This window comes from Octopus sinensis, linkage group LG11 (genome assembly GCF_006345805.1).
Source record: "Octopus sinensis linkage group LG11, ASM634580v1, whole genome shotgun sequence".
Classification (NCBI taxonomy): domain Eukaryota; kingdom Metazoa; phylum Mollusca; class Cephalopoda; order Octopoda; family Octopodidae; genus Octopus; species Octopus sinensis.
The window spans coordinates 20279535-20306202 of NC_043007.1; the positions used below are offsets into that span (position 1 = coordinate 20279535).

The window sequence follows — 26668 nt, forward strand, 5'->3', positions numbered from 1 at the left end:
AAATCTTTATTATGATCAGGACGATCTTACACAGAATGGGACAACACAGGACAAACGAAAAACAAAAATGTTATACGAGTTCGTAGGATATCATTTAAAAATTTACTAAAATATATTTTATACACGATTGATTTAACCTTAGACTAGAACTTTTTAATTTATTTTTTAAACACATCAGAAAACAAAGCAAGAAAACGGTTTTATTAAATTCGACATTTACTGGCCTAAGAAATATTTCTCAAAATTTTTGAATGTTTGGATTTTACGTACCAAGAACGAATGATCTCTTGTCTTAACGAAAAAACCAGTCATCGAACTAAAATAGCGATTCCCCCTTTTGTTTATTATTAGGAAGTGACTTCTTCGTGTAAAGGCAAAAAACCGTGATAAAGAAATAAAAAACCGTGATAAGAAGCAAAAGAAAAAACAAAACATTTCTCACCGGATGTGACCCGAGGCTCTCTGCGAATGTTGACATGACAAATCATCATTTAAACTGACCCTTCTCTCTCTCCGCTCTCTGACTTCACTATTTAACCCAAACAGGTTGGTGCTGGCAATTTATATTTATATTAACATATGAAATTACTCTTTTTATTTTCCTAAAACAACCCTTATAGAACCGACACGAATTTCCTTACAGCTCGTTTCTTATATTCTCTTCGTCTCATGGACAGAAATTTCCTTTGAAGTTTTACCGTTTTCTTCCCCATCTACCTGTCTCTTATTTTCTATTATATTTTATCAGAGATATATATTTTCTTTTTAATATTATTATTAAATATTCTATAATGTTGGCTTTCCCTGTGCTGCTGCAGAATAAATAAATAAACACCTTATATATTATAATATTAAGAATTATATCTAAACCAGTCACACCAGCCGCTTTATATTCATAGATTTACGGCTTTCCTTAAATATCTAATGTTTACTTTCCCCCGTTTGTTATAAACCCAGTCAACCAATGTAAATATTACAAGAATACGACAATAAACTAGCAATAATTGCACGAAATGTCTAATAATTTATCTATTTCGGTTATCCTTGTTGGTCTTTCTGATCATCTTTTTCTTGCCATATGTCGTCTTTAACGGCAGATCGATGTTTTCCATATCTGTATTATTAAAAGAAAATAGGAAGAACTGAACCGTTTGTAGACAAATATTGCTGATTTTAGACATAACCAATTAGGAATAACCGGAAGAATTAAGTTTGAAAAAAAGAGAAGAATTATATTATAGAACATTTCCATGAAATATTTCACATGTGATTGTGTTCGATATTCGATTACTTTTCCAATTCACTTTCAGGTAATCCTTTCTAGATGTATTGATTTCGTATTGAAATGTCCTTTACCCTTTTTATTTCTTCCTAGTCTGTTCTTGGTAGGGATTCAGTGGATCCTTTTGCTGACTGAGAATATATTTTGTGATTGTAAAATTAATTTCATTTAGACATTTTACACACCCCGTTAGTTACATTTCCCGTTATCTAAACTTGCCTGTGTATAATCTAGTTTGTGGGACCATTTATTTCTACAGACGAACGATTAAGCTGTCATATTTTGGTAATTTCCTCGAGTAACATACATCTTATGGAATTAATATATGTGTCTGACATAATTAATAGACATTTCCCATATCCACACAACCGGTCTTCCAAAATGTATATTTCAACACAGAGCATCTGCACATTTTGTTTACTAATGCACCATACGGTTTAGCAGATCGGGCATAATACAAAAAAATAAGACATGTTATTAAATAGTTCCGAGTAAGAACATAACCACTAATTCTTTTTGGAATATAAAACCGAAGATTGTTTTTTTAGGGGATGTATTTGCAAAGATCCTTGACTACATAACCTATATAGATAGCTCCAACTGGGAATCGAAACAGAACCGATGATTTCAGCTTGACCTTAAATTACTGCCGTGACGTTGGTCAGCTTTATTATATGAAGAAAACGACACACATAGAAATGGTTTAATCGCAAAAAATAAACTATTTCAGTGTTTATTATGTGTGTGTGTGTTGGATCTGAGAGAACCAACGTAGCATGAATATACCGGTTGATATTTTAGAAGGATAAACCTTCTTGGAGATTAACATTAATCCTCACATGTGGATATTATAAGTACTAGTAAATTATTATGCTACTGCACACGATCATATTGCAACCCCTACACAACCTGTAGGTTTGTATAAAGCGACGAATATTTCTTGAAATTCGGGAATCAATATAATATATATATTGTCGGTCAAGATGTGAGGTGGATCTTGGGATTTAGGGCTGATGGCTAACCTCCTTCCAAAAGAGTTTTAGGGTGCTATATAAGAGATCGATTTTTTGAAATAGATGAAATGAATATTTATTATACGATCATATTCCCTGCAAGCTGCTAAACCCGTGTCTGTGCGGTTCGGGCGTTTGCTTTGCGATCACGTTTCGGGTTCAGTTCCCCTGCGCGGCACCTCGAGTAGATATCTTCATCTGTAGCCCTGGGCCAGTCAATGCTTTATGAATAAATTTATTAGACTGACACTACGCAGGAGATATTCTTGTGTGTCTTTCACTGCTTGGCAATCGGTGTTGGTTAATTTACGTCTCTGTAGCTTAGCAGCCTGACAAAAAAACTGATAAATACCCAACAGGAGTCGATTTGATCGCCTTAATCTCTTCAAGATGTTGGTTTGTCGGCGAAAGTAAAGAATACGTACACCTGGTGTCTAGGGTTAGGGGTTTTGTTACGCCGAAAACGGGTGGTCTACGCATTCTTTACCTCCCCCGGTTTGTCTACGTCTCTATAAACTTAACGATTCGGCGATAGAGACCGATAGAATAAGTACAATACTTTAAATAAACTGTCCAAGGCGTTAGTTTGTTTACTTCCCCGTGACTTAGCGGTTCGGCAATAGATACCGGTTAAATAAGTACCAGACTTTAAAATAATGTGTACTGGGGGGGGGGGGTCGATTTGTTCCACTAAAGCTTTCAAGGTGGTGCCACAGCATGGCCGCAATCCAGTGACTGAGACAAGTAAAAGAATAACGGCACATCTACATAGTGATATGTTATATTTTTTTAAAGGTGTAAAATAATGAAGGCAGCAAAAATGAAAAAGAAAAGAAAGGACTTTGATTTGTAATTCGATAATTATTGCTTTGCTTTTTATTTCAACCGAAAGACCTTCAGTGTCACATACGTGAGACACAAATGTCGAATGAGTTTACTTTCTCAGGACAGCATTCATTTTAAAGAAGTATATCTGGTGACCTGGCATACTTTCAGTTGTGAGAATGTGTGAAAACAATAGCTAAGAATTTATAATAGAAAACATCTGTTAGTTTTTTTTAATTTCTTTTTTTTTTTTTTGCCGTACAGGTTGTTAATTTGACCAGCTTTGAAGTTAGTTTTCTAAGGTTTCTGTAATGCATATATTGTTGTTGTAGCCCCCAAGTCGGTCATGATTGAGTGGCCAAGGGCTTTGCAGTAAATGACCTTGACATTAAATCTATTTGTTGTATGTCTCGGACTGTGACGTGACTTAACTGACATCACTGCTATGTCTTGCAGGCCAAACAAAACCTAATATTGAAGTGGAGCTGGGAAGCGGGGGATCTGTACAACGGTGATGGTGGTGGTGGTGGTAGTAGTAGTAGTAGTAGTAGTAGTAGTAAAAATAAGTCTTTCTAATTTTGACACAAGGTCAGCAATTTCGAGGAGAGAAGGCCGAGTCAATCATATCACTCCCCTCTCTACTTAATTGGTACTTTATTTTATTGACCTGAAAAAGATGAAAGGCAAAGTTGACCTGGGTGGGATTAGAACTCGGGACACGGTCAGAAGAAATGCTGTTACCCAACACGCTAACGATTCTGCCAGCTTGTTGCCTTAATGATAGTAATCCTTTCTGCTATAGGCATGGGGCCTCAAATTTACGGGGCAGGGGCAACTTGATTACATTGACTCTGGTCTTCAACTGATATTTATTTTGTTGATCACAAAAGGAGAAAAGGCAAAGTCGATTGACCGTGACAGAATTCAAATTCAGAATGTAACAATGGATTAAATTCCACTTAGCGTTTTGTCTGGCATGCTAACAATTCAGCCAGCCCACCAGAAATTATCATCATCATCATTAAAGGCACCATTCGAGTGTGATCGTTACCAGCGTCACCTTACTGGCACTTGTGCCCTGTGCTAGTAGGGTGCCAAGAGCGCCATCTGAGCGTGATCGTTGCCAGAGTAGGGTGCCAAGAGCGCCATCTGAGCATGATCGTTGCCAGAGCGGCTGACTGGCTTCCGTGCTGGTGGCATGTAAGAGGCACCTTTCGAGCGGGATCGTTACCAGCATCACCTTACTGGCACCTGTGCCCTTGGCATGTGTAAAAACATTCGAGTGAGGTCGTTGCCAGTACCACCAGACTGGCCCTTGTGCCAGTGGCACGTAAAAGCACCCACTACACTCTTGGAGTGGTTGGTGTTAGGAAGGGCATCCAGCTGTAGAAACTCTGCCAGATCAAGACTGGAGCCTGGTTTGCCAGTCCTCAGTCAAACCGTCCAACCCATGCTAGCATGGAAAGCGGACGTTAAACGATGATGATGATCATCATCATTATTATTAATAAAGATGATAATTTCTTGTATATGCAATTAGAATATTGAGTGTAGGAGACATAAAGACTGCTTTTACATAAAAAAATAAAAATTTACACAAAATGAAATTAAAAAAAAAGATAAAAATAGGGAGTAAATTCTGGACACAGATTGAATGCTTGCAGAATGGCTTCAACCCACTGCAAATATCTTGGACAGACCCATCTCATGGCTCTTCTGCATGTGCAGAGTTTATCTCAAACTGGTAGTTACCTTCAATAGCACAATATTTACATTATTTACACTTGACAGATATTTGTCCTCATCTTGTTTGTTGTTAGCACGTTTCAGCTTCATCAGGTGTCTTGAGGAAATTTCGAACCTGAGTTCTCATTCCTAAGGTATTTTTTGATGTTGTTGTTATTATTCAGGCCTGGAATTGAACTCGGAACCTTGGGGTTAGTAGCCCATGCTCTTAACCACTACGCCATATGCCTGTAGTGGTTAAGAGCATTCTGAGTTCGATTCCAGGCAGTGACCTGAATAATAATAATAATAATAATAATGATAATAATAACATCAAAAAATATCTTAGGAATGAGAACCCAGGTTCAAAATTTCCCTAAGACACCTGATGAAGGCTGGAGGGTACATCAGCCGAAATATTGCGTTGACAACAAACAAGATGAGGACAAATATCCATCAAATGTAAATAATTCCTCATCTCTTAAATACAGAACTGTATTCAATAGCACAAACCAAAGATTTTTGGAAGTTATTCTGAATTTCTGGCCTGAAAGTTCTCTGGAACTGACCTACCAGTTCATTATTGTTGATATCTAGAACTTCTTTCTAATCTTCTAAATATTACTAGCATGGAACTTCCACCAGGAGATGGTGAGTGTTTGACATCATTCCAGATGTCAGGAACCCAGTCTGATCTTTGCTTGATGCAGGATTACTTCTCTGTCAAAAAGATGAGCTACTGGAAAGATGTGCCTTACAATCAGGGGCTGCACCTGTTCACCATCCAGGAAATTTTATACATGCCATAGCCTCAGTACATGGTTTGCACATCAACAGTTGCAATAATTTAGATCCCATCTCCATGTGGAGAGTATTAGCAACAGGTGAACTGCCTGACCAACAGACTGCATCCTTTCCACAAAAAGCAGAAGAATAGATGGTCTAATCTGGTTAGATGTGCAGCAGGATATGTAGCAAAAGATGTTGAGGTAGCAGATGAAATAGGCATGTGGATGATATCAAAGGAAAACAATGGGAAAGCATCGGATTGTGGTTTAAATAATTTGTTTAATTGACACTTGTATTTACGTGTTGTGTACACAAGGAAAGCCACTACATGACATTACCAGCTTGCTTCGAGTCAGTGAAGTAAAAAATGAACAGGAAAAATACTGTGTCGATGTGATGAGGTAGAACCGGGCATGTTTTGTGTCTGTGTGTGTATTGGTCATTCGGTCGGGTCTGTTTATGTTCGGCTACTGTAAATATGTGGCTCTCTGTTGTCTGCTGTCTCTTGACCATTTGCCTGTTGATGGCTATCTAAAGTCTCTGACTGGCTATCTATGGTCAGTTGGCACAACAGATTGGGAGACAAATTGTGCCAATACCAACCAATTGATGTAGTGGATGCAACAGGATACAAACAGTGGCCTGTTGGTCCCTGCTACATTCGAATGCACATATATATAGAGTCTACGCTACAAATGAAATCTGTGTCATGATGTAAACTATGACAAAGCAGCCTTTTTTAATGTATGCTTCATTAAATAACATGACCATATTCAAGTTTTATCTTTTATTTTTCATATTTTCATACTTATTAGTTGGTTTGAATCAATAGTGTTCCTAAATCCATATCTAACATTTCTAGGTCATCAGTTTCATTATCTAGAATTCAATTGACTATACCTGGTATTTGTTTTGTTTCTTATATATTCGTTGCATTCAGGTAGACTTTCCCGCCAAAAGTTTATTGATCATCAGCATTGTGCCTCAGCAGCCACATATTGATTTGTTCAGGCATAATACTAACAGTCAATAAACCTTTGGCGGGAAGGTCGACATGAATTTAATCAGTGAAAAAAAGAAACAATACAAACATCAAATATACTCAGTTCAGTTCTTCGTAATAAAACTGTGAAGGTCTGAAAGCATCAGATGTAGAAACATTGCCAGATCAGACTGGGCCTGGTGCAGCCTTCTGGTTTCCCAGACCCCAGTTGAACCGTCCAACCCATGCTAGCATGGAAAGCGGATGTTAAACGATTATGATGTTGATGATATATATGTATGCATGCACAATATATATAATTATTATATATATATATATATATATATATATACATTGGGACCCATTCCAGTGGAATGTTAAAAGCACCATTCGAACATGATCGTTGCCAGTGTCGCCTGGTTGGCTCCTGTGCTGGTTGCATGTAAAAAATACCATCCGAGTATGGTCGTTGCCAGTGCCGCTGGACTGGTTCCAGTGCAGATGGCACGTAAAAAGCACCATTTGAGTGTGGTCGATGCCAGTACCACCTGACTGACCCTCGTGCTGGTGACACGTAAAAGCACCCACTACACTCTGAGTGGTTGGCGTTAGGAAGGGCATCCAGCTGTAGAGACTTTGCCGGATTAGATTGGAGCCTGGTGCAGCCTTCTGGCTCACCAGTCCTCAGTCAAACCGTCCAACCCATGCCAGCAAGGAAAGCGGACGTTAAACGACAATGATGGTGATGATGATCTGTGTATACATGATCACTTGTTTCAGCCAGTGGCTGTGGGCCTTACTGGTTACTGCTGTTGGGGTTGATTATTAGTTTACAAGGATGGGCTGAAAAGTTTTATAAGCTGACTTTGAAGGAGTGATGCTAGAACTGTGAAATCTTGCATGCTTTAATTTCAGTTCATCTCATTAATAACTGCATTGTTTCTTTCCAACTAAACTAACTTCTGACTGTTCAAAGAAGACATCGAAAGTATCTAGAAGCGACTTCTCTTGAAAACAGACAAAATTTGGCATTGCACAGAAAAGGGGGTTTAGCCCCCAATGACATTCATACTGACATGGTTGCTAGATTAGGAGATGATGCTCCAGCTTTATCAGCAATTTAATTTAGAAAAGGAAGGGAGGGTTGTGTTAATTAATATTCATTACAAACGTTGCTTCCATCACTAATAGCTAATTTATACACAACCTGCCAGTTTTTGCAATATGACTGACCCCTTTAGTCTATGTTGAACTACATCTGTTTCGTGGATTTTTGATCTGGCATTCAGTGATAGGGAGCCTACTGCTGACGAAGTACAATTTATGCTGAAATCATGTGATACAACAGTCCCATCCACCAGTGTTCAGGATATTTATATCATCTACTGATATAATCTGGGCTTTTTGTAGCACCTAATGACTGTCTATATGAGATGATTTTGCAGGACGTTTACCACAGCCTATGGCATTCAAAGCAACACATTCAAGTAAAGTTGGATATGGATATATATATATAATCATCATCATCATTCATTTTCCATGCTAGCATGGGATGGATGGTTTGACAGGAGCTGGCAAGTCAGAGAGAAGCATCCAGCACCACTTGTCTGATATGGTATGGCTTCTACAACTAGATGCCCTTCCTAATGCCAACCACTTTACACAGTGTACTGATTGTTTTTTATGTGGCACCAGCCTCAATGCTTTATATGTAGCACCAGCATGGATGTGTGTGTGTGTCTATATATATATATATATAATATATATATATATATATATATCTTCAAGCGAGGTCGTTGCCAGTGCCAGTGAACTGGCTCCTGTACAGGTGGCACATAAAAAACACCATTTGAGCGTGGTCATTGCCAGTACCGCTTGACTGCCCCATGTGCCGGTGACACGTAAAAGCACCCACTACACTTTTGGAGTGATTGGTGTTAGGAAGGGCATCCAGTTGTAGAAACTCTGCCAGATCATGATTGGAGCCTGGTGCAGCCATCTGGTTCGCCAGTCCTCAGTCAAATCGTCCAACCCATGCTAGCATGGAAAGCGGACGTTAAACGATGATGACAGTTCTTTTAGCTTCTGCCTGTAGCTCATTTGTTGCATAACAGCATGAACTTGTCTCAAACTCAGCTGTTAGTCTGATGCTCTGTGGAGACCATAATTGGGACAAGCAACTGAAAATAAATGCTCTTCACAGGACCAGTGTGGTTTCCCTTTTCAACTCTCAGAATCCAACCAGCTAGTCATTTGCACACTGTTGTCATCTTAATAATATGCACACAGAATGCTGCATCTTTACTCCTGTGGTTTCCCAGATCATGCTTTGACTGTGACTCCAAGATTCCAATACCCCCTGGTTCTGTGTATTCTGATTGCAGTCTGTTTGTGGACTGATAACAGAATGCCTGAAATCTTTCAGCAAGGAACTGCATGTTTTTGGGGGTTTTTTCCCGGTGCACATGTACCCTACATTCAGGTTTTCTGTAGTTTTCTGTTATCCTCAGGGTCTGTGTTACTTTTGTATCATCAACATAAGTGGTAAGAATGGCTGGAGGCACGACTGAAGCATATCTGAGAGAACCACCAGATGCTGAGGTCATGAAGTTTGTGACGTATCATCCTGCAATCTTTATTGAAAGCCTTGGCTAAGCAAAGATATCGCGCATTCACATTTAAGTGTGTGTGTGCCTGCCTGCCTGCCTGTGTATCTGTGTACTTGTATGTAAACACATGTTTGCATACATCACCATCCACTTTCCATGCTTCCTTAGATTGGCCCTGATGTCACTGATGTGTATGTGTTTACATATATGTATATATAACCACAGGTATGGGTGTGTGGTTAAGAATTTTGCTTCCCATTTACTTGGCTTCTGGTTCAGTCCCATTTCAAGACTCCTGCCAAATGCCTTCTGCTATAGCCCTAGGCCAGTCAAAGCCGTCTGAATTGATTTGGTAGATAGAAACTGAAAAGAAAGGCGGTGAGCTGGCAGAAACATTAGCACACTGGGCGAAATGCTTAGCAGTATTTCATCTGCCCCTACGTTCTGAGTTCAAATTCTGGCAAAGTCAACTTTACCTTTCATCTTTTCAGGGTCGATAAATTAAGTACCAGTTACGCACTGGGGTCGATGTAATCGATTTAATCCCTTTGTCTATCCTTGTTTGTCCCCTCTGTGTGTAGCCCCTTGTGGGTAGAAAAGAAATAGGTATTTCGCCTGTCTTTACGTTCTGAGTTCAAATTCTGCCGAGGTCAACTTTGCCTTTCATCCTTTTGGGGTCGATAAATTAAGTACCAGTTACACATTGCGGTCGATGTAATCGATTTAATCCCTTTGTCTGTCCTTGTTTGTCCCCTCTGTGTTTAGCTCCTTGTGGGCAATAAAGAAACAAGAAACTGAAAAGAAGCCTGTTTTGTGTGTGTGTGTTTAATTTACAATGTATATTACACATGTTCAGCTGTATTTATTTTGTTTATTCTACCAAACCTACATGCACCTACCCCGCTCCTCCACACACACACATATTGAGTTGAATTGAACTGGTTTCAGCTCATGAGCTCTGGCCATGCTGAGGCATGTATATATGTGTATATAATCTAACAGAGGTGTAGGTGTGGCTGTGTGGTAAGTAGCTTGCTTCTCAACCACATAGTTCCAGGTTCAGTCCCACTGTGTGGCACCTTGGGCAAATATCTTCTACTATAGCCTCAGGCCGACCAAAACCTTATGAGTGGATTTGGTTGACGGAAACTGAAAAAAGCCTGTCGTATATATATATATATATTCATATTTTAAAAAAGTGTACATTTAAACACAAGAGAAAACTACCTTTTAACAGGTAATTTTTACATGCTAGAAATAGCAGCCAACACAGCCAAATATATATATATATATATATATATATATATATTTGTGTGTGTGTGCGCATGTCTTATAGCCAGTACTAATTAGCAGTTGGATTCTTAGTGTAATTAGCTTTAACAAAAATCTGCTCCCACCTGACTTAGCATACAAGCTACATGTATTGTAAGTTGACATTCTGAGAGAGGGAAAGAGAGAGAGCGAGAGAGAGAGAGAGAGAGAGGGGTTGCTTCCTTTATTAAGGAGAGATCAGAGGAGGATAGTAGTCCCATCCAACAGGTACTACTCACACTTGTTACTCACCTGAATGTTAACAACAAAGGCCACCAGTTTCTCTGTCTGAAAGCCTCTCTCTCTCCCTCCCTTCCTCTCTGATTGCTTGTTGCTTCTCTTACTCTTTTCTTGTTCATTATACTAATTTGACATTCGTTAGTCGTTAGTCGCACCTGTAAATAAGCAAAGACCTACTTATCAGGTTGTTCGTCGCCTTTTTGCTCTTTATTACTTCTCACTTGTTTCAGGCCATTAGACTGCGGCGGTCATGTTGGGGCACTGCTTTGAAGGGTTTAGCTGAACAAACTGACCCCGGGACTTATTTTTTAAGCCTAGGGCTTAGTCTACCAGCCTCATTTGCCGTGTTGCTAGGTTACAGGAACATAAAGAAACCGATCCTGGTTGTCGAGCTTTGATGAGGGACAAATAAATATGTATGTACGTGCGTGCATGTGTGCATTCATACATACATCATCATCATCATCGTTTAACGTCCGCTTTCCATGCTAGCATGGGTTGGACGGTTCAACTGGGGTCTGGGAAGCCCGAAGGCTGCACCAGGCCCAATCTGATCTGGCGGTTTTTCTACAGCTGGATGCCCTTCCTAACGCCAACCACTCCGTGAGTGTAGTCGGTGCTTTTTATGTGCCACCGACACAGGTGCCAGACGAGGCTGGCGAACGGCCACGCTCAGATGGTGTTTGTTACATGCCCACAGCATGGAGGCCAGTCGATGCGGTACTGGCTACGGCCATGTTCGGATGGTTTTCTTATGTGCCACCGGCACTGGTACCACAAAAATACAAATTCCATTGAATACAGGCATGCATATAGGCATGCATACATACTTGCATACATACACATGCGTACAACCCATGTCAGCATAGAACATAGACATTAAAGGATGATGATCATATGTAGATATACACACACACACACACATATATATATACAAATATTCTATAATTATATACATAATTATAATCAAGAGGTCAGCTAATAGCTTCGCCATGCAGCAAGCTGGCAGAGACGTTAGCACGCCGGGCAAAGTGCTTCGCGGTATTTCACCCATCGCTACGTTCTGAGTTCAAATTCCGCCGAGGTCGACTTTGCCTTTCATCCTTTCGGGGTCGATAAATTAAGTACCAGTTATGCACTGGGGTCGATGTAATCGACTTAATTCATTTGTCTGTCCTTGTTTGTCCCCTCTATGTTTAGCCCCTTGTGGGCAGTAAAGAATCAGATTTTAGAAATAGGGACTAAATGCCTTTTCTACTATCATAAAGATCTCCCAGACAGTAACACTTTTTTACGTAGACAAAGAGAGAAATATAATGAATCCACATGACTCAGATTAGCTACATATGCGTTTCGAGATTATATAGATAGGTAGGTATATTGGACTCATGAAAATTTATGTTAGAGACATGGGCTTCACCGCTTACTAACTAGTGAATGGAAAACATACATAAACTGCCCCCTTTTGGGCACAACTGGAACCATTCAGAGATCTGGCTCCATCTTTCCCAGAAGGGGTTTTCATTCCACAGAATTTTGTTTCAGAGTCTCTTTGCACCACCACCACCATGCTGACCCAGACTCTATTCTTACCTCCATCAGTAAAGGGGTTTTGTGCCTTCGTCCAGCAGGTCTGATGAGTCACCTCTATTGCTAACAGCAATAATTAATGTGAAACCCATGGTAACTTTCTGACTGGCCAAAGTGGTGAGAAAGGATCTTCAGGTGTTGGGCCTCGCAGAGGAGATGACAGGAAACTGAGACCCCTGGCAGTTTGCTGTGCTTGGGAAGATACGTCGAGCTAAGTAAAACCATGGTTGTCCTTGCATACTGTGGCTGTCCCCTGCATCCCTCTTCTTCTTCTTACAGCATTCACCCGGGGTGGGTTGAGCTGGCTTCATTCATCCTCAATGCTGTGCCTCTCACAAACGCCGACCAGGCCTGGCGATTTGAGGCTAATGACCGCGTGATCTCCTGCATCCCTCTCCAGCTGAGTGTTCCCTATCTGGCAGGCTCGCAGGCACTGGCGCCATGTAAAAAGCTCCCACCCCAGTGCCACGTAAGCACACTTGTGCCAGGGCTGTGTAAAAGCACACCAGTGCATGCTGTAAAGTGGTTGGCATCCGGAAGGGTATCCAGCCGTAAAAACCATGCCAAACGGACATGGTGCCTGTCCAACCCATACCAGCATGGAAAACAAATGTTAAATGATGAAAGATGACTATGATGATGATGATGATGGAGACAGGCTTTTTACTCAGCTTCTATCTACTAAATTCACTCTCAGGGCAATAGTTGGCCTGGGGCTATAGTAGAAAATACATACCCAAAGTGCTGTATAGTAGGATTGAACCCCAAAACCACATGATTGCAAACTAAGTCCCTTAACTACACAACCATGTATTTACTCTGTACTCTTTACTCTTTTACTTGTTTCAGTCATTTGACTGCAGCCATGCTGGAGCACCGCCTTTAGTCGAGCAAATCGACCCCGCGACTTATTCTTTGTAAGCCCAGTCCTTATTCTATCGGTCTCTTTTGCCGAACCGCTAAGTTACGGGGATGTAAACACACACACACATACATATATATATGCGACAGGCTTCTTTCAGTTTCCGTCTACCAAATCCACTCACGAGGCTTTGGTTGGCTCGAGGCTATAGTAGAAGACACTTACCCAAGATGCCACGCAGTGGGACTGAACCCGGAACCATGTGGTTGGTTAGCAAGCTACTTACCGCACAGCCACTCCTGCGCCTTTTACTTATTTATTTATTATTATTTTTCTCAATATTGTCTGGGTTTTAGTTTAGGGTGCAGGACTGCTCTAATGAAGTAAATCTCTACAACCAAAGGCATTCCTGTTGAGGAGTTGTGGGCCCATTATCACATTATCCAAGATTGTAGGGTATGATTCAAGGGGAGCTATGGCTACTTTTCCTAATGAAATGAGGCTCTCTCAAAATCCTAGTATTAAAGGCTGAAATAATTGCTCATTTTGAAGATGATAGCCAGTACTGTGATACAATCTTAGTTATACGTATGTGTGTGTGTGTGTATGAGGTAGAAACTGGCATAAATAGAATGGCGGGAATGAGAGTGACAGAGAATGGGAGAGGTTGTGAGAGGTGAGCAAAATATAAACATATAAAAAAATTAGCATAAAAAGTCTTGCACAGTGAATAGTTTGGGGGTGCGGGGAAAGGAAAAAGAAAAGAAGTAGACTAACATTTCAGGTAAACCCTTTATCAAAGTAGAATAAGAAAGAAATAAGCAAGAAAAAAGAAACGAGGCCTGTTTAAAGCATGTGTGTACCTTTCAAATGCATGATGCAGAATGCCACACACACACACACACACTTTCTCTCTCTCTCTCTCTCTCTCTCTCACACACACACACACAAGGTTGTACTGAAAAGTTCCTGGCTTCAACAGTATTTTGAAAGGCCTGTTGGAAGGCCCAACCTTTAGAGTTCTTTTACAGGGCTTAGAAGATGGCTGCAATAAGTGTGTGAATTTGAGAGGGGGATATGTTGTATAGAATCACAATTAACTGATCCACCTGTATTTTCTTTCACAAAGTACAAGGGACTTTTCAGCCCCACCCCTTGTGTATATAACCATACAATTTGGCCCCATGCAACTTGGAGATTTGTAAGTACATCACAAAAACCTTGCTCCTCTTCAGGCTTAGGTTCTTAAGCCTGAGAAACCAGGTTTATGTAAGTTGCATGCGGCCGAATCAAACTGTTATTAAATATGTGATGTCTGTCCTACTAAATATGTTGAGTGCCTCTTTCCTTCGTTTCTCTACCACTCGAGAGAGGAAGAGAGAGAGAGAGGGCGGAGGCAGGTTGCAGTGTATTCGTTGTACGTATTTAACTTATTCAGCTAATGCTTTGCCTATAGCATTGTTTAAACAAATACTGGTGGTCATAAAACAAACACTTGAACAAATTTGTTATGTGTGTGTGTGTGTGTGTGTGTGCTTGAGGAATTGTACTTGATGCCATAAAACAAATACATGAAAAAATGTGTGTGTGTGTGTGTGTGTGCTTAAGGGACTGCACTTGATATTTGAATGTATATTAATAAAGGAGCGTGGGTAAGGCCAGGACAATACTAAGTAAATGCGAGGCAGATCACAAGAAAACGTCATCGTCATAGGCGCAGGAGTGGCTGTGTGGTAAGTAGCTTGTTTACCAACCACATGGTTCCGGGTTCAGTCCCACTGCGTGGCACCTTGGGCAAGTGTCTTCTACTATAGCCTCGGGCCGACCAAAGCCTTGTGAGTGGATTTGGTAGATGGAAACTGAAAGAATCCCGTCGTATATATATATATATATGTATGTATGTGTATGTGTGTTTGTGTTTGTCCCCCTATCAGTTCGGCAAAAGAGACTGATAAAATAAGTACTGGGCTTACAAAATAATAAGTCCTGGGGTCGAGTTGCTTGATTAAAGACGGTGCTCCAGCATGGCCGCAGTCAAATGACTGAAACAAGTAAAAGAGTAAAGAGTTTAACGTCCGCTTTCCATGCTGGCATGGGTTAGAAGATTTGACTGAGGGCTGGCAAACCAGATGGCTGTACCAGGCTCCAATCTTGATCTGGCAGAGTTTCACCCGGCATGCTAACGTTTCTGCCAGCTCGCCACCTTTTAAGTTATATTCTTAATGAAAAGTGTTGATAAAGGTGCAGGTATGGGTATGTGGTTAAGAAGCTCATTTTGCAACCATGTGGTTTAAGGTTTCAGTCCCACTGTGTGGCATCTTGTGAAAGTGTTGTCTAATATAGCCCTGGGCTGACCAATGTCTTGTGCATGGATTTGGTAGACAGAAACTGTTAGAAGCTCATGTGCATGTGTATATACTGTGTAAAGTGGGTGGTGTTAGGAATGTTAGTAAGGCGGCGAACTGGCAGAATCGTTAGCACACCGGGCAAAATGCGTAACCGTATTTCGTCTGCCGTTACGTACTGAGTTCAAATTCCGCCGAGGTCGACTTTGCCTTTTATCCTTTCGGGTCGATAAATTAAGTACCAGTTACACACTGGGGTCGATCTAATCAACTTAATCCGTTCGTCTGTCCTTGTTTGTCCTCTCTGTGTTTAGCCCCTTGTGGGTAGTAAAGAAATAGTTAGGAATGGCAACCACCAGTAGAAACTATGCCAAAGCAGACAGAACTTGGCACAGCTCCCTGGCTCTTCAGTTCCTGTTAACCCATAAAGCACTGGGATTTGCACTTACATGGCATGGACTGCTGAGCACATTTTATGAAAATGAGATTACCATGCATACATAAAAAACAAAAAAATAGTTAAAATATCTTCTTAGTATATAAGGGTGGCAAGCTTTACATCACCTGAAAAGTCATTAGTTGAACTATTAGTCCTTTTGCATTCTGGGGTGGGTATCGGAGCATTTGAGGGACATTTGACCCCAACAAACACCCATAAATTAAAGGCATCTATCTGGGCCATAATCGTGGCCTGTGTCGACCTGTGCCTGAGCTGTTAAAGAATTTGGACCTGGAGATCTCCATTTCCAGCGACTTCAAGGGCCACCTCCCAGTGGTGTTGGTCGTCAACGAAGAGCCCTCAACTACAACAAGACAACCAAAGTTTTTTTTTTTCCCAAGGTCTGGGGTCTCCCGCCCCTAAGCCCTAGCCCATCACCTAATCACCCTTACTCATCTTGTTGCTTAAGAACAACAACGACAAGTTGTGCCTGACGGCCACGATCATGGCTCATTGCACTTTATGTGTTAAACCATCTAATCCATGCCAGTTTGGAAAAAGGGACATTGAATGATGATCTTGGTGTGTGTGTGTCTTTGTGCTTGTCCTTTGAAACTGGTGTTAGTTTGTTTACGTCCCTGTAGTTTAGCAGTTCAGCAAGAGACCAACAGAATATGTACCAGACTTAAAAATAAATACTGGGATAAATTTTTTGCGACTAAACCCTTCATGGAGGTGCTCCAGCATGGCTACAGTCCAATGACTGAAACAAGTATAAGCTAGAAAAAAGGGATCTTTTCGGTTTGAACGGCAGTTTTTTCTAGCGGTGTCATATGAAATTGTCACCCATAATTATGACCCTAGTATCGATCTATTGCATTTCAATCTGTTTTAGGGTTAGGGGTAGGGGGAAGGGTATCTTTTTTTTCTTCAGAAATGTAAATAAACTCAATCTGTTTCTTAAACGAGGGACATATTCATACGGCACAGAATGTTTTTTTTTACTTCAATAGACATCATTGATTGGTTGAAAATTGCAGAAATTGAAGAAAAAAGAAACAACAAATATCTTATAAACCATAGAATTTTCTCAATAAAGCCAAGAGAAAAAGATGTTTTATAAACACATTCTACCAGTATACGAAGTTTAAAAGTGTTTAGTTACGTGGAAATTATTTTAAAAAACTGCCGTTCAAACCGAAAAGATCCGAAAAAAGTGTTACATGTTCCCTTTTCCATTTCATACTCTAAACTAGAAAATCTTGTTTTGACATGTACCTTCAAGGTCTTCAAATGTGATAGCAAGCTGTTTAGAAAATTGCATTTCATAACTCCAGTCATGGTTTTGTTTTATGTATACTTCATTGTTCCTTTTTTTTGTTTTTTTTTTTAAATTATATCTGGTTTTAAAATTGCTTGGGCTGACAAACAAAACTGTTGTTTTACTGACATATATATCTTACTCTAGACATAAATGGATCTTTCTTTGTCAGTTTAGGCATAAATTTTCAACCCAGTAGCATATACATTTCATAGCACATTTGCTTAATTTTTTTTATTTTTCTCTGGATTATGGCCATGCTGGTGCATTATCGCAAAAGGTTTTAATAGAAAAAAATTGACCCCAGTACTTATTCAGCCAGTCTGGGAATTGAAACCATGATCTCAAGATCATGAGTGCAACACACCTAACCACTAGGCCATGCACCTACACACACACCCACGCACACACATAACAGGCTTCTACAAAGTTTCCATCTACCAAATTCAGTCACAAGGCTGTTACCTTGTTTAAAAACAAGTGTAGGCTGGCAACTAGAAGGGCATCAGGCCAGAGAAAAACTGTCTCGAAAAATTTGACCCATACAAACATGAAATAGTGGACGAAGAATAGTCTTCCAAGGAAAAAGATGTTTAACCATGGGGGGAAATATTACCTTGCTCAGAAACAGGTGATGGTTAGTGACAGGAAGGGCATTAACAAATTCCATATTCCATGAAGACATGGAAAAGTGGATATTAAATCATGATGATAATATAATATCATATAATATATATATATACTAGCAGTATAACCCAGCTTGGCCTGGGATTAACCCTTTCGTTACTAACCCGGCTAAAACTGGCTCTGGCCCTGTAATATAAATGTCTTGTTTTCTTGAGTTTTGAATTAAAATCTTCCACCAAACCTTAGTCACAATTTATGTTCCTAACACTAGCATAATGATAACTAAGTTATTTTACTAAATTCTTTGTTATATTTAAAGTAAATGAAAGAAACACAGAGCATCTCAAAATAAATACAGTAACGAAAGGGTTAAGTTAGCATTATTAAGCTAATCAAGTTCTTTATTTCAAACCAAAGTAAGTAACATTGACGTCAAATTTGGGCGAAATCTGTTGAAATTGGTATATATATATGGGCAACACACACACACACACACACATACGTACACCTATTGCATACATGTTCGTGTGTGTGTTGCCCGCATATCAACAAAACACTTTTTCCTTGATGTCAAAAAACAACAAAAGTCTTAACAAAAAATTAATTTGTGGACATGCATAAATTACATTCACATACAAACACACACACACATCCTGCCTTTTATATATACAAATATGTATGTATGTATCAATCAATCAATCAATCAATGTCTGAGTCATATCCCAGGGTGGACATAGGCATTTGATAAATAGGGATTGATAAAATAAGTACCAAAGTATTAAGATTAATTACAAATGATTTAAACCTTTTGAAAGCAGTGCTCCAGTATGGCTAGAATTAGTGAAAAGAATATATTTCAAAAAGACATTTCATTTAAAAAAATTTCTGTTTTTTTTTTACAGATTACAAAATGATAATTCAAGTTGACAGCATTTTATTTGGGGTACTACTTTACTGCTCATGCTGGGTACATGTATTTAGCCATGTTAATCAAGGGTACCCACCCGGTGTACCTCCTGCAACTGGTGTTCCACAACAAATGCAGTATCAGCAGCAGCAACCTCCACAGTACCAACAGGCCCCTGGTAACCAACAGTACCAACAACCACCCTCTGGTAACCAACAGTACCAACAACCACCCTCTGGTAACCAGCAGTACCAACAGCCCCCTGGTAACCAACAGTATCAACAACCACCCTCTGGTAACCAACAGTACCAACAACCACCCTCTGGTAACCAGCAGTACCAACAGCCTCCCTCTAACCAACAGTACCAGCAGCAGCAGCATGGTAACCAGCAGTACCAACAACAACAACAACAACAACCGCCACAAGGGTCACATGGACATGGACATACACATGGTCATAGCCATAATTTCAAAGACGACTCACATGATCAAGCGTAAGTTGTCCATTACATTTTCGGTAACAGAAAAAAAAATGTAGTTACAAATAAAACCACCATATTTTGGTTTATGTGTTTCCAAAATCAGGTCTGCCAAGGTCGACTTTGCCTTTCATCCTTTCATCCTCTACTCTAGGAACAAGGCCCGAAATTTTGAGGGAGGTGGGGGCCAGTCGATTAGATCGACCCCAGTATCATCATCATCATCATCGTTTAACGTCCTCCTTCCATGCTAGCATGGGTTGGACGATTTTGACTGAGGACTGGTGAACCAGTTGGCTGCGCCAGGCTCCAGATCAAGATTGAAGCCTGGTGCAGCCATCTGGTTCGCCAGCCCTCAGTCAAATCATCCAACCCATGCTAGCATGGAAGGTGGACGTTAAACGATGATGATGATGATACTGGGGTCGATCTAATTGACTGGCCCCCACTCCCTCAAAATTTCAGGCCTTGTGCCTAGAGTAGAAAAAAAGAAGTTTATTGACAACACAGATGGAATAAGGGTAAGAGTAGAACATCTTATCTCTCCTCTCTCTCTCCTTCCATTCTCTCACCTACAGAGGTATCTCATGTATCTCTTCTACTGCAGGACACTTGTTCTCGTCCCTCTATCCATTACTCTAACTTCTCATCACCTATTTCTTTATTGCCCACAAGGGGCTACACACAGATGGGACAAACAAGGACAGACTAATGGATTAAGTCGATTACATCGACCCCCAGTGCATAACTGGTACTTTATTTAATCGACCCCGAAAGGATGAATGGCAAAGTCGACCTCGGCGGAATTTGAACTCAGAACGTAACGGCAGACGAAATACGGCTATGCATTTCACCTGGCATGCTAACATTTCTGCCAGTTCGCCGCCTTCTCATCACCTGGCACTAAACACCCTCAATGCTACTTCTTCCTCGGTTGAGAGGGGTCTTGTTTTGCAAGTTACATGCTGGCCTCACTGCTACTGGTGCCATGTAACAAGCACCTAACATACTGTGTGAAGGGGTTGGCTTTAGGAAGGGCATGCAACCATTGTGTATTTCAGCTGGGATGTACACTGAGGCAAAGCTAGACAGCAATTGACTCTTTCCTGCTGGTATTCCCAGCTTGTCACCAGCTGTTGTTGTTGGCTCGTGTGTTTGTTACTTGAGACACCATTCTCCACTTGAAGTGTTTATGTTTTAAAAATTGTCCATAAACCAATTTGTTTGTGATGAGAGGTGTTTGTAAACTGAGATGTGACTGTAATGGAGGAAAAGAAAAAAAGTTGTTTGGGGTAATTAGAAAAACAAAGGGACATAACTAAATACTGTAAAGCTATCATAGCTGCTTGTGTAATTCACCACGTTCATCATCATCATCGTTTAACGTCCGCTTTCCATGCTAGCATGGGTTGGACGATTTTGACTGAGGGCTGGCTAACCAGATGGCTGAACCAGGCTCTAATCTTGATCTGGTAGAGTTTCTACAACTGGATGCCCTTCCTAATGCCAACCACTCCGAGAATGTAGTGGGTGCTTGTACGTGCCACTGGCATAGGGGCCAGTCAGGCGGTACTGGTAACGACCTCGCTCAAATCTTTTTACACATGCCACTGGCGCCCAGGTGTCAGCAAGGCGATGCTGGTAACAATCACGCTCGAATGGCACCTTTTATGTGCCACTGGCATGGAAGCCGGTTAGCCGCTCTGGCAACGGTCACGCTCGGATGGTGCTCTTAGCACCCTACTAGCACGGGGCACAAGTGCCAGTAAGGCGAAGCTGGTAACGATCACACTCGAATGGCGCCTTTTATGTGCCACTGGCATGGAAGCTGGTTAGCCGCTCTGTCAACGATCACACTTGCATGGTGCTCTTTACAGCCCTCTAGCACGGATGCCAGTCATCAAATTTGATTTTAATTTTGATGTCACTTGCCTCAACAAAGAAATTAATGAGTGCATCATCCCTGGACATTATTGTCTTGAGACCTAGGAATTATAGAGCCAGTTGGCCAATTTCCATGGGTACACATTTACAAATGAGTGGTATGGAGCAACGTGAAATGAAGTGCTTTGCTCAAGAACACAACGCGTCACCCCGTCTGGGAATCAAAACCACAATCTTGCAAGTGCAACAAACAAACCACTTACTTTATCTTTTCTGATTAGAAGTATCAACAGGCAATCAGAATTGAACTGAGCCATGAATTTGCTGTGAATATAATCTTTTCTACTCTAGGCACAAAGCCTGAAATTTTATGGCCGATGCCTCTGCCGCCTCGACTGTCTTCCGTGCTGGGACACGTAAAATGCACCAATCCGATCGTGGCCATTGCCAGCCTCGCCTGGCACCTGTGCAGGTGGCACATAAAAAGCACCCACTACACTCACGGAGTGGTTGGCATTAGGAAGGGCATCCAGCTGTAGAAACACTGCCAGACCAGACTGAAGCCTGGTGCAGCCTTCTGGCTTCCCAGATCCCCGGTCGAACCGTCCAACCCATGCTAGCATGGAGAACGGACGTTAAACGATGATGATGATGAGGGGAGACAGTCAATTAGATCAAACCCAGTATGCAACTACTACTTAATTTATCGACCCTGACAAGATGAAAGGCAAAGTCGACCTTGGTAGAATTTGAACTAAGAACATAAAGACAGACGAAATACTGCCAAGCATTTCGCCCAGCATGCTAACACTTCTGCCAGCTCGCTGCCTTTTGTTGTGAACATATTGTTACTTTTAGTGTTTTCATTATTCAATCCATATATTCTATATATGTACAGTAATTCTACTAACAGTGTATATACCATTTGATATGTCCCACATTATGACGTAACTTCGTTGTCTGTGTGACTGGCCCATACGCCATACCTCACCAACTGACACTTTTTGCTGTGTCTGGCCACTATTTATCAGTAGTGGAACAGTCCACCTCTCACTTGGGGATGTCTGCCACAACACCTACCCCCTTTGAGATTTTTGTTTTTCTTCTTTCACACATTTTTTTTTTCATTTCTTTTTCTTATACACAGAATAATCTTTCTCTTCATAATGCCGCAGATAATACCAGTCTACATTGCTAACGCTACTAACACATAGTAACCTGACTTAAATCCTTCACATGGACTCATTATTTTTCTTCCTCCACACAAAATTATTTTTCTCTTAGAATGCCACAGGTAGTACCAGTCTACATTGTTTACCTGTAGCACTTCTAACACATAGCGAACTGACTTAAATCCTTCAAACGGATTTATATTATTTTTCATAGTTCTGTGTTAGCCTTATCTTCCACTGTGCCTCTTCTCCTTATCTTTTCAAAGACATACATCATCTCGAAAGAGTCCAGAAGCTGGCTACCCGCATGGTTCTTGGTCTCAAGCATTTGTCTTATGAAGAAAGGCTGAAGACGCTCGACTTTTATTCTCTAGAAAAACGACGACGCCGTGGTGATCTCATTCTTGCTCACAACATCATAAGCGGAAAGTGTAACCTCTCGAAAGAGCTGTTCTTCACTCCTGCTCCAGAGTGTCGGCTGCGGGGTCACTCCGAAAAGCTCTATCTGCAACGATTTCATCTCAATCGAAGGAGAGGGGCTTTCTCCGTCCAGGTTGCGGATCCGTGGAATAAGCTGCCGGACGAGCTAGTGAAGATGCCGACGACCACTCGGTTCAAAGTCTCTCTTGACCAGAAATGGCCTGAACTCTTTGCATGAACACCCTCCCTGTACATATCTCCATGTCCCCCTACATGGCCTTGCTTTTTGCTTTTTGAGCCAAAAAATGAACTTAACTTCCTCATCACCAGATATAACGACACCATTGTACAGTGTGAGGTATTCTTGTCGCCACTGATGTCCTGCATTTTGACGATGCATTTCATCGTCTACATGACTAGCCCAAACAGTATGCCTCACTGACTGACACTGTTTGCTGTGTCTGTTTACTATTTATCAGTAGTGGAACAGCCCACTTCTCACGTGGGGGTGTCCGCCACAATACCATGTTAATCTTGAATGTTGATTTTTGTAAAAATAAATTCCAAGCCACTTCTTGTTATTCTTATGCATGTTTATTTTCGTTGTTTTAGACATATAGCTGAGCATTTGAAAGATTACGCTCACAAACCTGTTGATCAAATGACAGACGAAGAAATGGAGTTTCACTACTTTAAACTGCATGATTATGATGACAATAATAAACTAGATGGAAATGAAATTACTTCAGCGATAACTCACTTCCAAAGAGGTAAATATAACAGGATTTCAATGATCTTACAATATTTTTTTTTAACATTGAGAATTTATTTTCTAAAATGGAACAACATCACTGTGCTGCGTGGGGAAGTTTGAGTGCCTCAGGGTTATATCTTAATATATAAAAGTAAGGTTGTGTGCTGTCTGTCTCCTACGATTTAGATTCCTAACTACTCCCACATTTTGCGGTGCAGTTTAACCAAAAGCGGGTATCTTATAGTCGTGATTCATATCGAGCCCTTCTGAGTATTAGCGCGCATCTACGATGAGTCTACGATTTAAAAAAAAATTTACTATCATTTTTTTCGCTATTATATAAGGGAAGTAACTCTCTAAAAATGTCTACAATGAGTCAACGATTTAAAAAAAATTTACCATAATTTTTTTCCCATTTTTAATGCATTTTTTTGCTATTTTTTGGCTATAACTCTCTAAAAATGCTTATATAGTTATTTCCCTTACAAACCCGAGCAACGCCGGGCGATACTGCTAGTTCACAAATAATGCCAGGTAGAAAGCTGAATTGGATGCTAGAGATGCAGAAGCTGGCACAGTAATATACCAATTTGAGAGAGAGAAGTGGGGAGACAGACGGAAGAGGTTGGTGAAAAAGCCAAATTTACTATCTTCTTTTAGACTTTTGTGCCTATCTTCACTTATAGTCATGAATGCTGGGTAATGACTGATAGAGTATCATCATCATCATTTAATGTCTGTTGTCCGTTCCGGTGACACATAAAAAGCACCAATCCGATCGTGGCCGTTGCCAGCCTCGCACCCACTACACTCACAGAGTGGTTGGCGTTAGGAAGGGCATCCAGCTGTAGAAACACTGCCAGATCAGACTGGGGCCTGGAGCAGCCTTCTGGCTTGCCAGATCCCCGGTCGAACCGTCCAACCCATGCTAGCATAGAGAACAGACGTTAAATGATGATGATGTCCATGCTGGCATGGATTGGACAGTGTGACTAGAGCATCCAATCCATGCCAGCATGGACAACATGGAGTTAGGTGCAGCTTGCTAGCTAGAGTTAGCTGGCAAGCTGCACCTTACTCCAGTCTGATTTGGCATGGTTTCTACAGCCTGATGCCCTTCCTAACACCTACCACTCTACAGGGTGTGCTGAGTGCTTTTACATGACACCACACAGGTGCTTTTATGTGATGCCTTGCAACCAAAACCGGGTTCGTCTGAAAATGTCTGGAGTAACGTCACTCGATATGGTGTGTGGGGCTCAGAAACTAGAGAATCTCGCAGGAAAGTGTAATAGTGGTTGCTATGGAGGAGATGAGGACTCTACCACGACAACCCCCTCAGGAACAATAGTTTGAGAAAACGGATGAATGAGTGGTTTGGAAAAGTGATAAAGATATTTGTTTATTAATGAGACAATCAATCACATGGTTTTTTTAATTAATTTTTATTTATGAGACAGAGCTGAAATAGGTTTTCTTGGTAGGTACACGCCATCATTGTATGGTGAAATTAGAAAATAGCATTTTCACTATTTCTTAATAATTTATTGATGTCGAATACCTGACCTTGCAAAATGTTACAGGAGTACAATGTAGTTGGAATGAATAGAAATGTGTTAGGCAAATGAAATAAATTTGCCTCAAGAATTCATGTCCGGTTGAAATCAAATGAAATGTTTTTAAATATCAAAAAGACTGTCTTTAGCTATCGAAGCAATGCTATTTCAAAATAACATATGCTGTAGAAAGCCAAACAACTGCATTATTCATCTTAAGGAAGCATCCTATATAGAGATATTGTACTAAAAAGCACAGAAGAATATCAATAGCGAACGAAAATTGGATCTTTTCAGTTTGACCGGTAGATTTTTAAAATAATTTCTACGTAACTAAACACTTTTAAACTTCGTATACTGGTAGAATGTGTTTATAAAACATTTTTCTCTTGGCTTTATTGAGAAAATTCTATAGTTTGTAGGTATTTGTTGTTTTTTTTTCCCTTCAATTTCTGCAATTTCAAACAATCACTGACGTCTATTGAGGTAAAAAAAAAACATTCTGTGCTGTATGAATATGTCCCTCATTTAAGAAACAGATTGGGTTTATTTACATTTCTGAGAAGAAAAAAAAAGATCCCCCCCCCCCAACTCTAAAACAGATTGAAATGCAATAGATCGATACTAGGGTCATAATTATGGGTGACAATTTCATGACACTGCCGTTCAAATCGAAAAGATCCCAAAAATTGTCCAACACTGCTGGTGGCTTTCTTGAGATGAATACCAAAGTTGTGTAACTTTCTACAGTATGTTCACATTAAATAAGATATACAGAATATTACCAAAAAGACTATTTTCTTAAATGCCAAATCTATACAGAATTATTTAGCGTATGAAATTATATGCAATTAATTTATAATTATGCTGTATTTTGAGAAAATTAATCTTTAATCTGTGAATTTAAATTATTTAGTGTATGAAATTTTTATTTATTTTATTTTTTATTTTATCTAGTTTCAGCTCACGAGCTGTGGCCATGCTGGGATGAAATTATATGCAATTAATTTATAATTATACTGTATTTTGTTATCAAATGTATTTTGAGAAAATTAATCTTTAATCTGTGAATTAAAATTATTTAGTGTATGAAATTATATGCAATTAATTTATAATTATATTGTGTTTTGTTATCAAATGTATTTTGAGAAAATTAATCTTTAATCTGTGAATTTATCGACCTTGCCCTTTCAGAAGACCACCAAGATGCAAATGCCGCAGCAGCTCGAACAATGTCGGATACGGAGATCTCGGATATTGTTGATATGGTATTAAAAGAAGATGACCTAAATAACGATGGGTATGTTGAATACTCAGAGTTTGCAACAGCCCAACGGAGGGCGAAAGCCAACATGGCAAAAAATGAAGTCCATAAATAACAGTTCATATTCAGATCATTTCCAACTATTTTGTAAATTAAAAACAAATGAGTTGTTTCATCTAAAAATTGCTGTTAGTATTCTTGAATTATTTTTAATATCAACTCAAAAAAGTTAAGATTTAATGTTACATACACAGAGTTTTTTTTAAAAGAAA

The 26668-nt window shown here is 40.1% G+C and overlaps 1 protein-coding gene across 4 annotated transcripts; it reads left to right on the forward strand.

The window, feature by feature from the left end:
* Nucleotides 1-384: 384 nt before the first annotated feature.
* Nucleotides 385-26655, forward strand: LOC115217134 (nuclear transcription factor Y subunit beta). 4 transcript variants are annotated; one of them, XM_036507179.1, is made up of 5 exons: nt 385-546; nt 18863-19045; nt 19106-19361; nt 23435-23592; nt 26327-26655. In XM_036507179.1, exons 2-5 carry the CDS (start codon nt 18871-18873, stop codon nt 26509-26511), a joined length of 774 nt encoding a protein of 257 aa, XP_036363072.1. In that variant the 5' UTR covers nt 385-546; nt 18863-18870; the 3' UTR covers nt 26512-26655. The 4 variants fall into 4 exon arrangements, with proteins under 4 accessions (XP_036363072.1, XP_029642601.1, XP_029642602.1 ...); XM_029786741.2 differs by having other exon boundaries at nt 387-546; nt 18863-19361; XM_029786742.2 differs by lacking the exon at nt 385-546 and adding an exon at nt 1179-1310 and having other exon boundaries at nt 18863-19361.
* The last annotated feature ends 13 nt before the right edge of the window (nt 26656-26668 follow it).

Excerpts from the sequence above, each read along its gene's own strand:
- LOC115217134 (XM_029786741.2), top strand. The coding sequence starts at position 18,871 with ATGATAATTCAAGTTGACAGCATTTTATTTGGGGTACTACTTTACTGC. Across the intron at positions 19,362-23,434 it reads GACGACTCACATGATCAAGC|ACATATAGCTGAGCATTTGA; the intron begins GTAAGTTGTCCA and ends TCGTTGTTTTAG. Across the intron at positions 23,593-26,326 it reads GATAACTCACTTCCAAAGAG|AAGACCACCAAGATGCAAAT; the intron begins GTAAATATAACA and ends TTGCCCTTTCAG.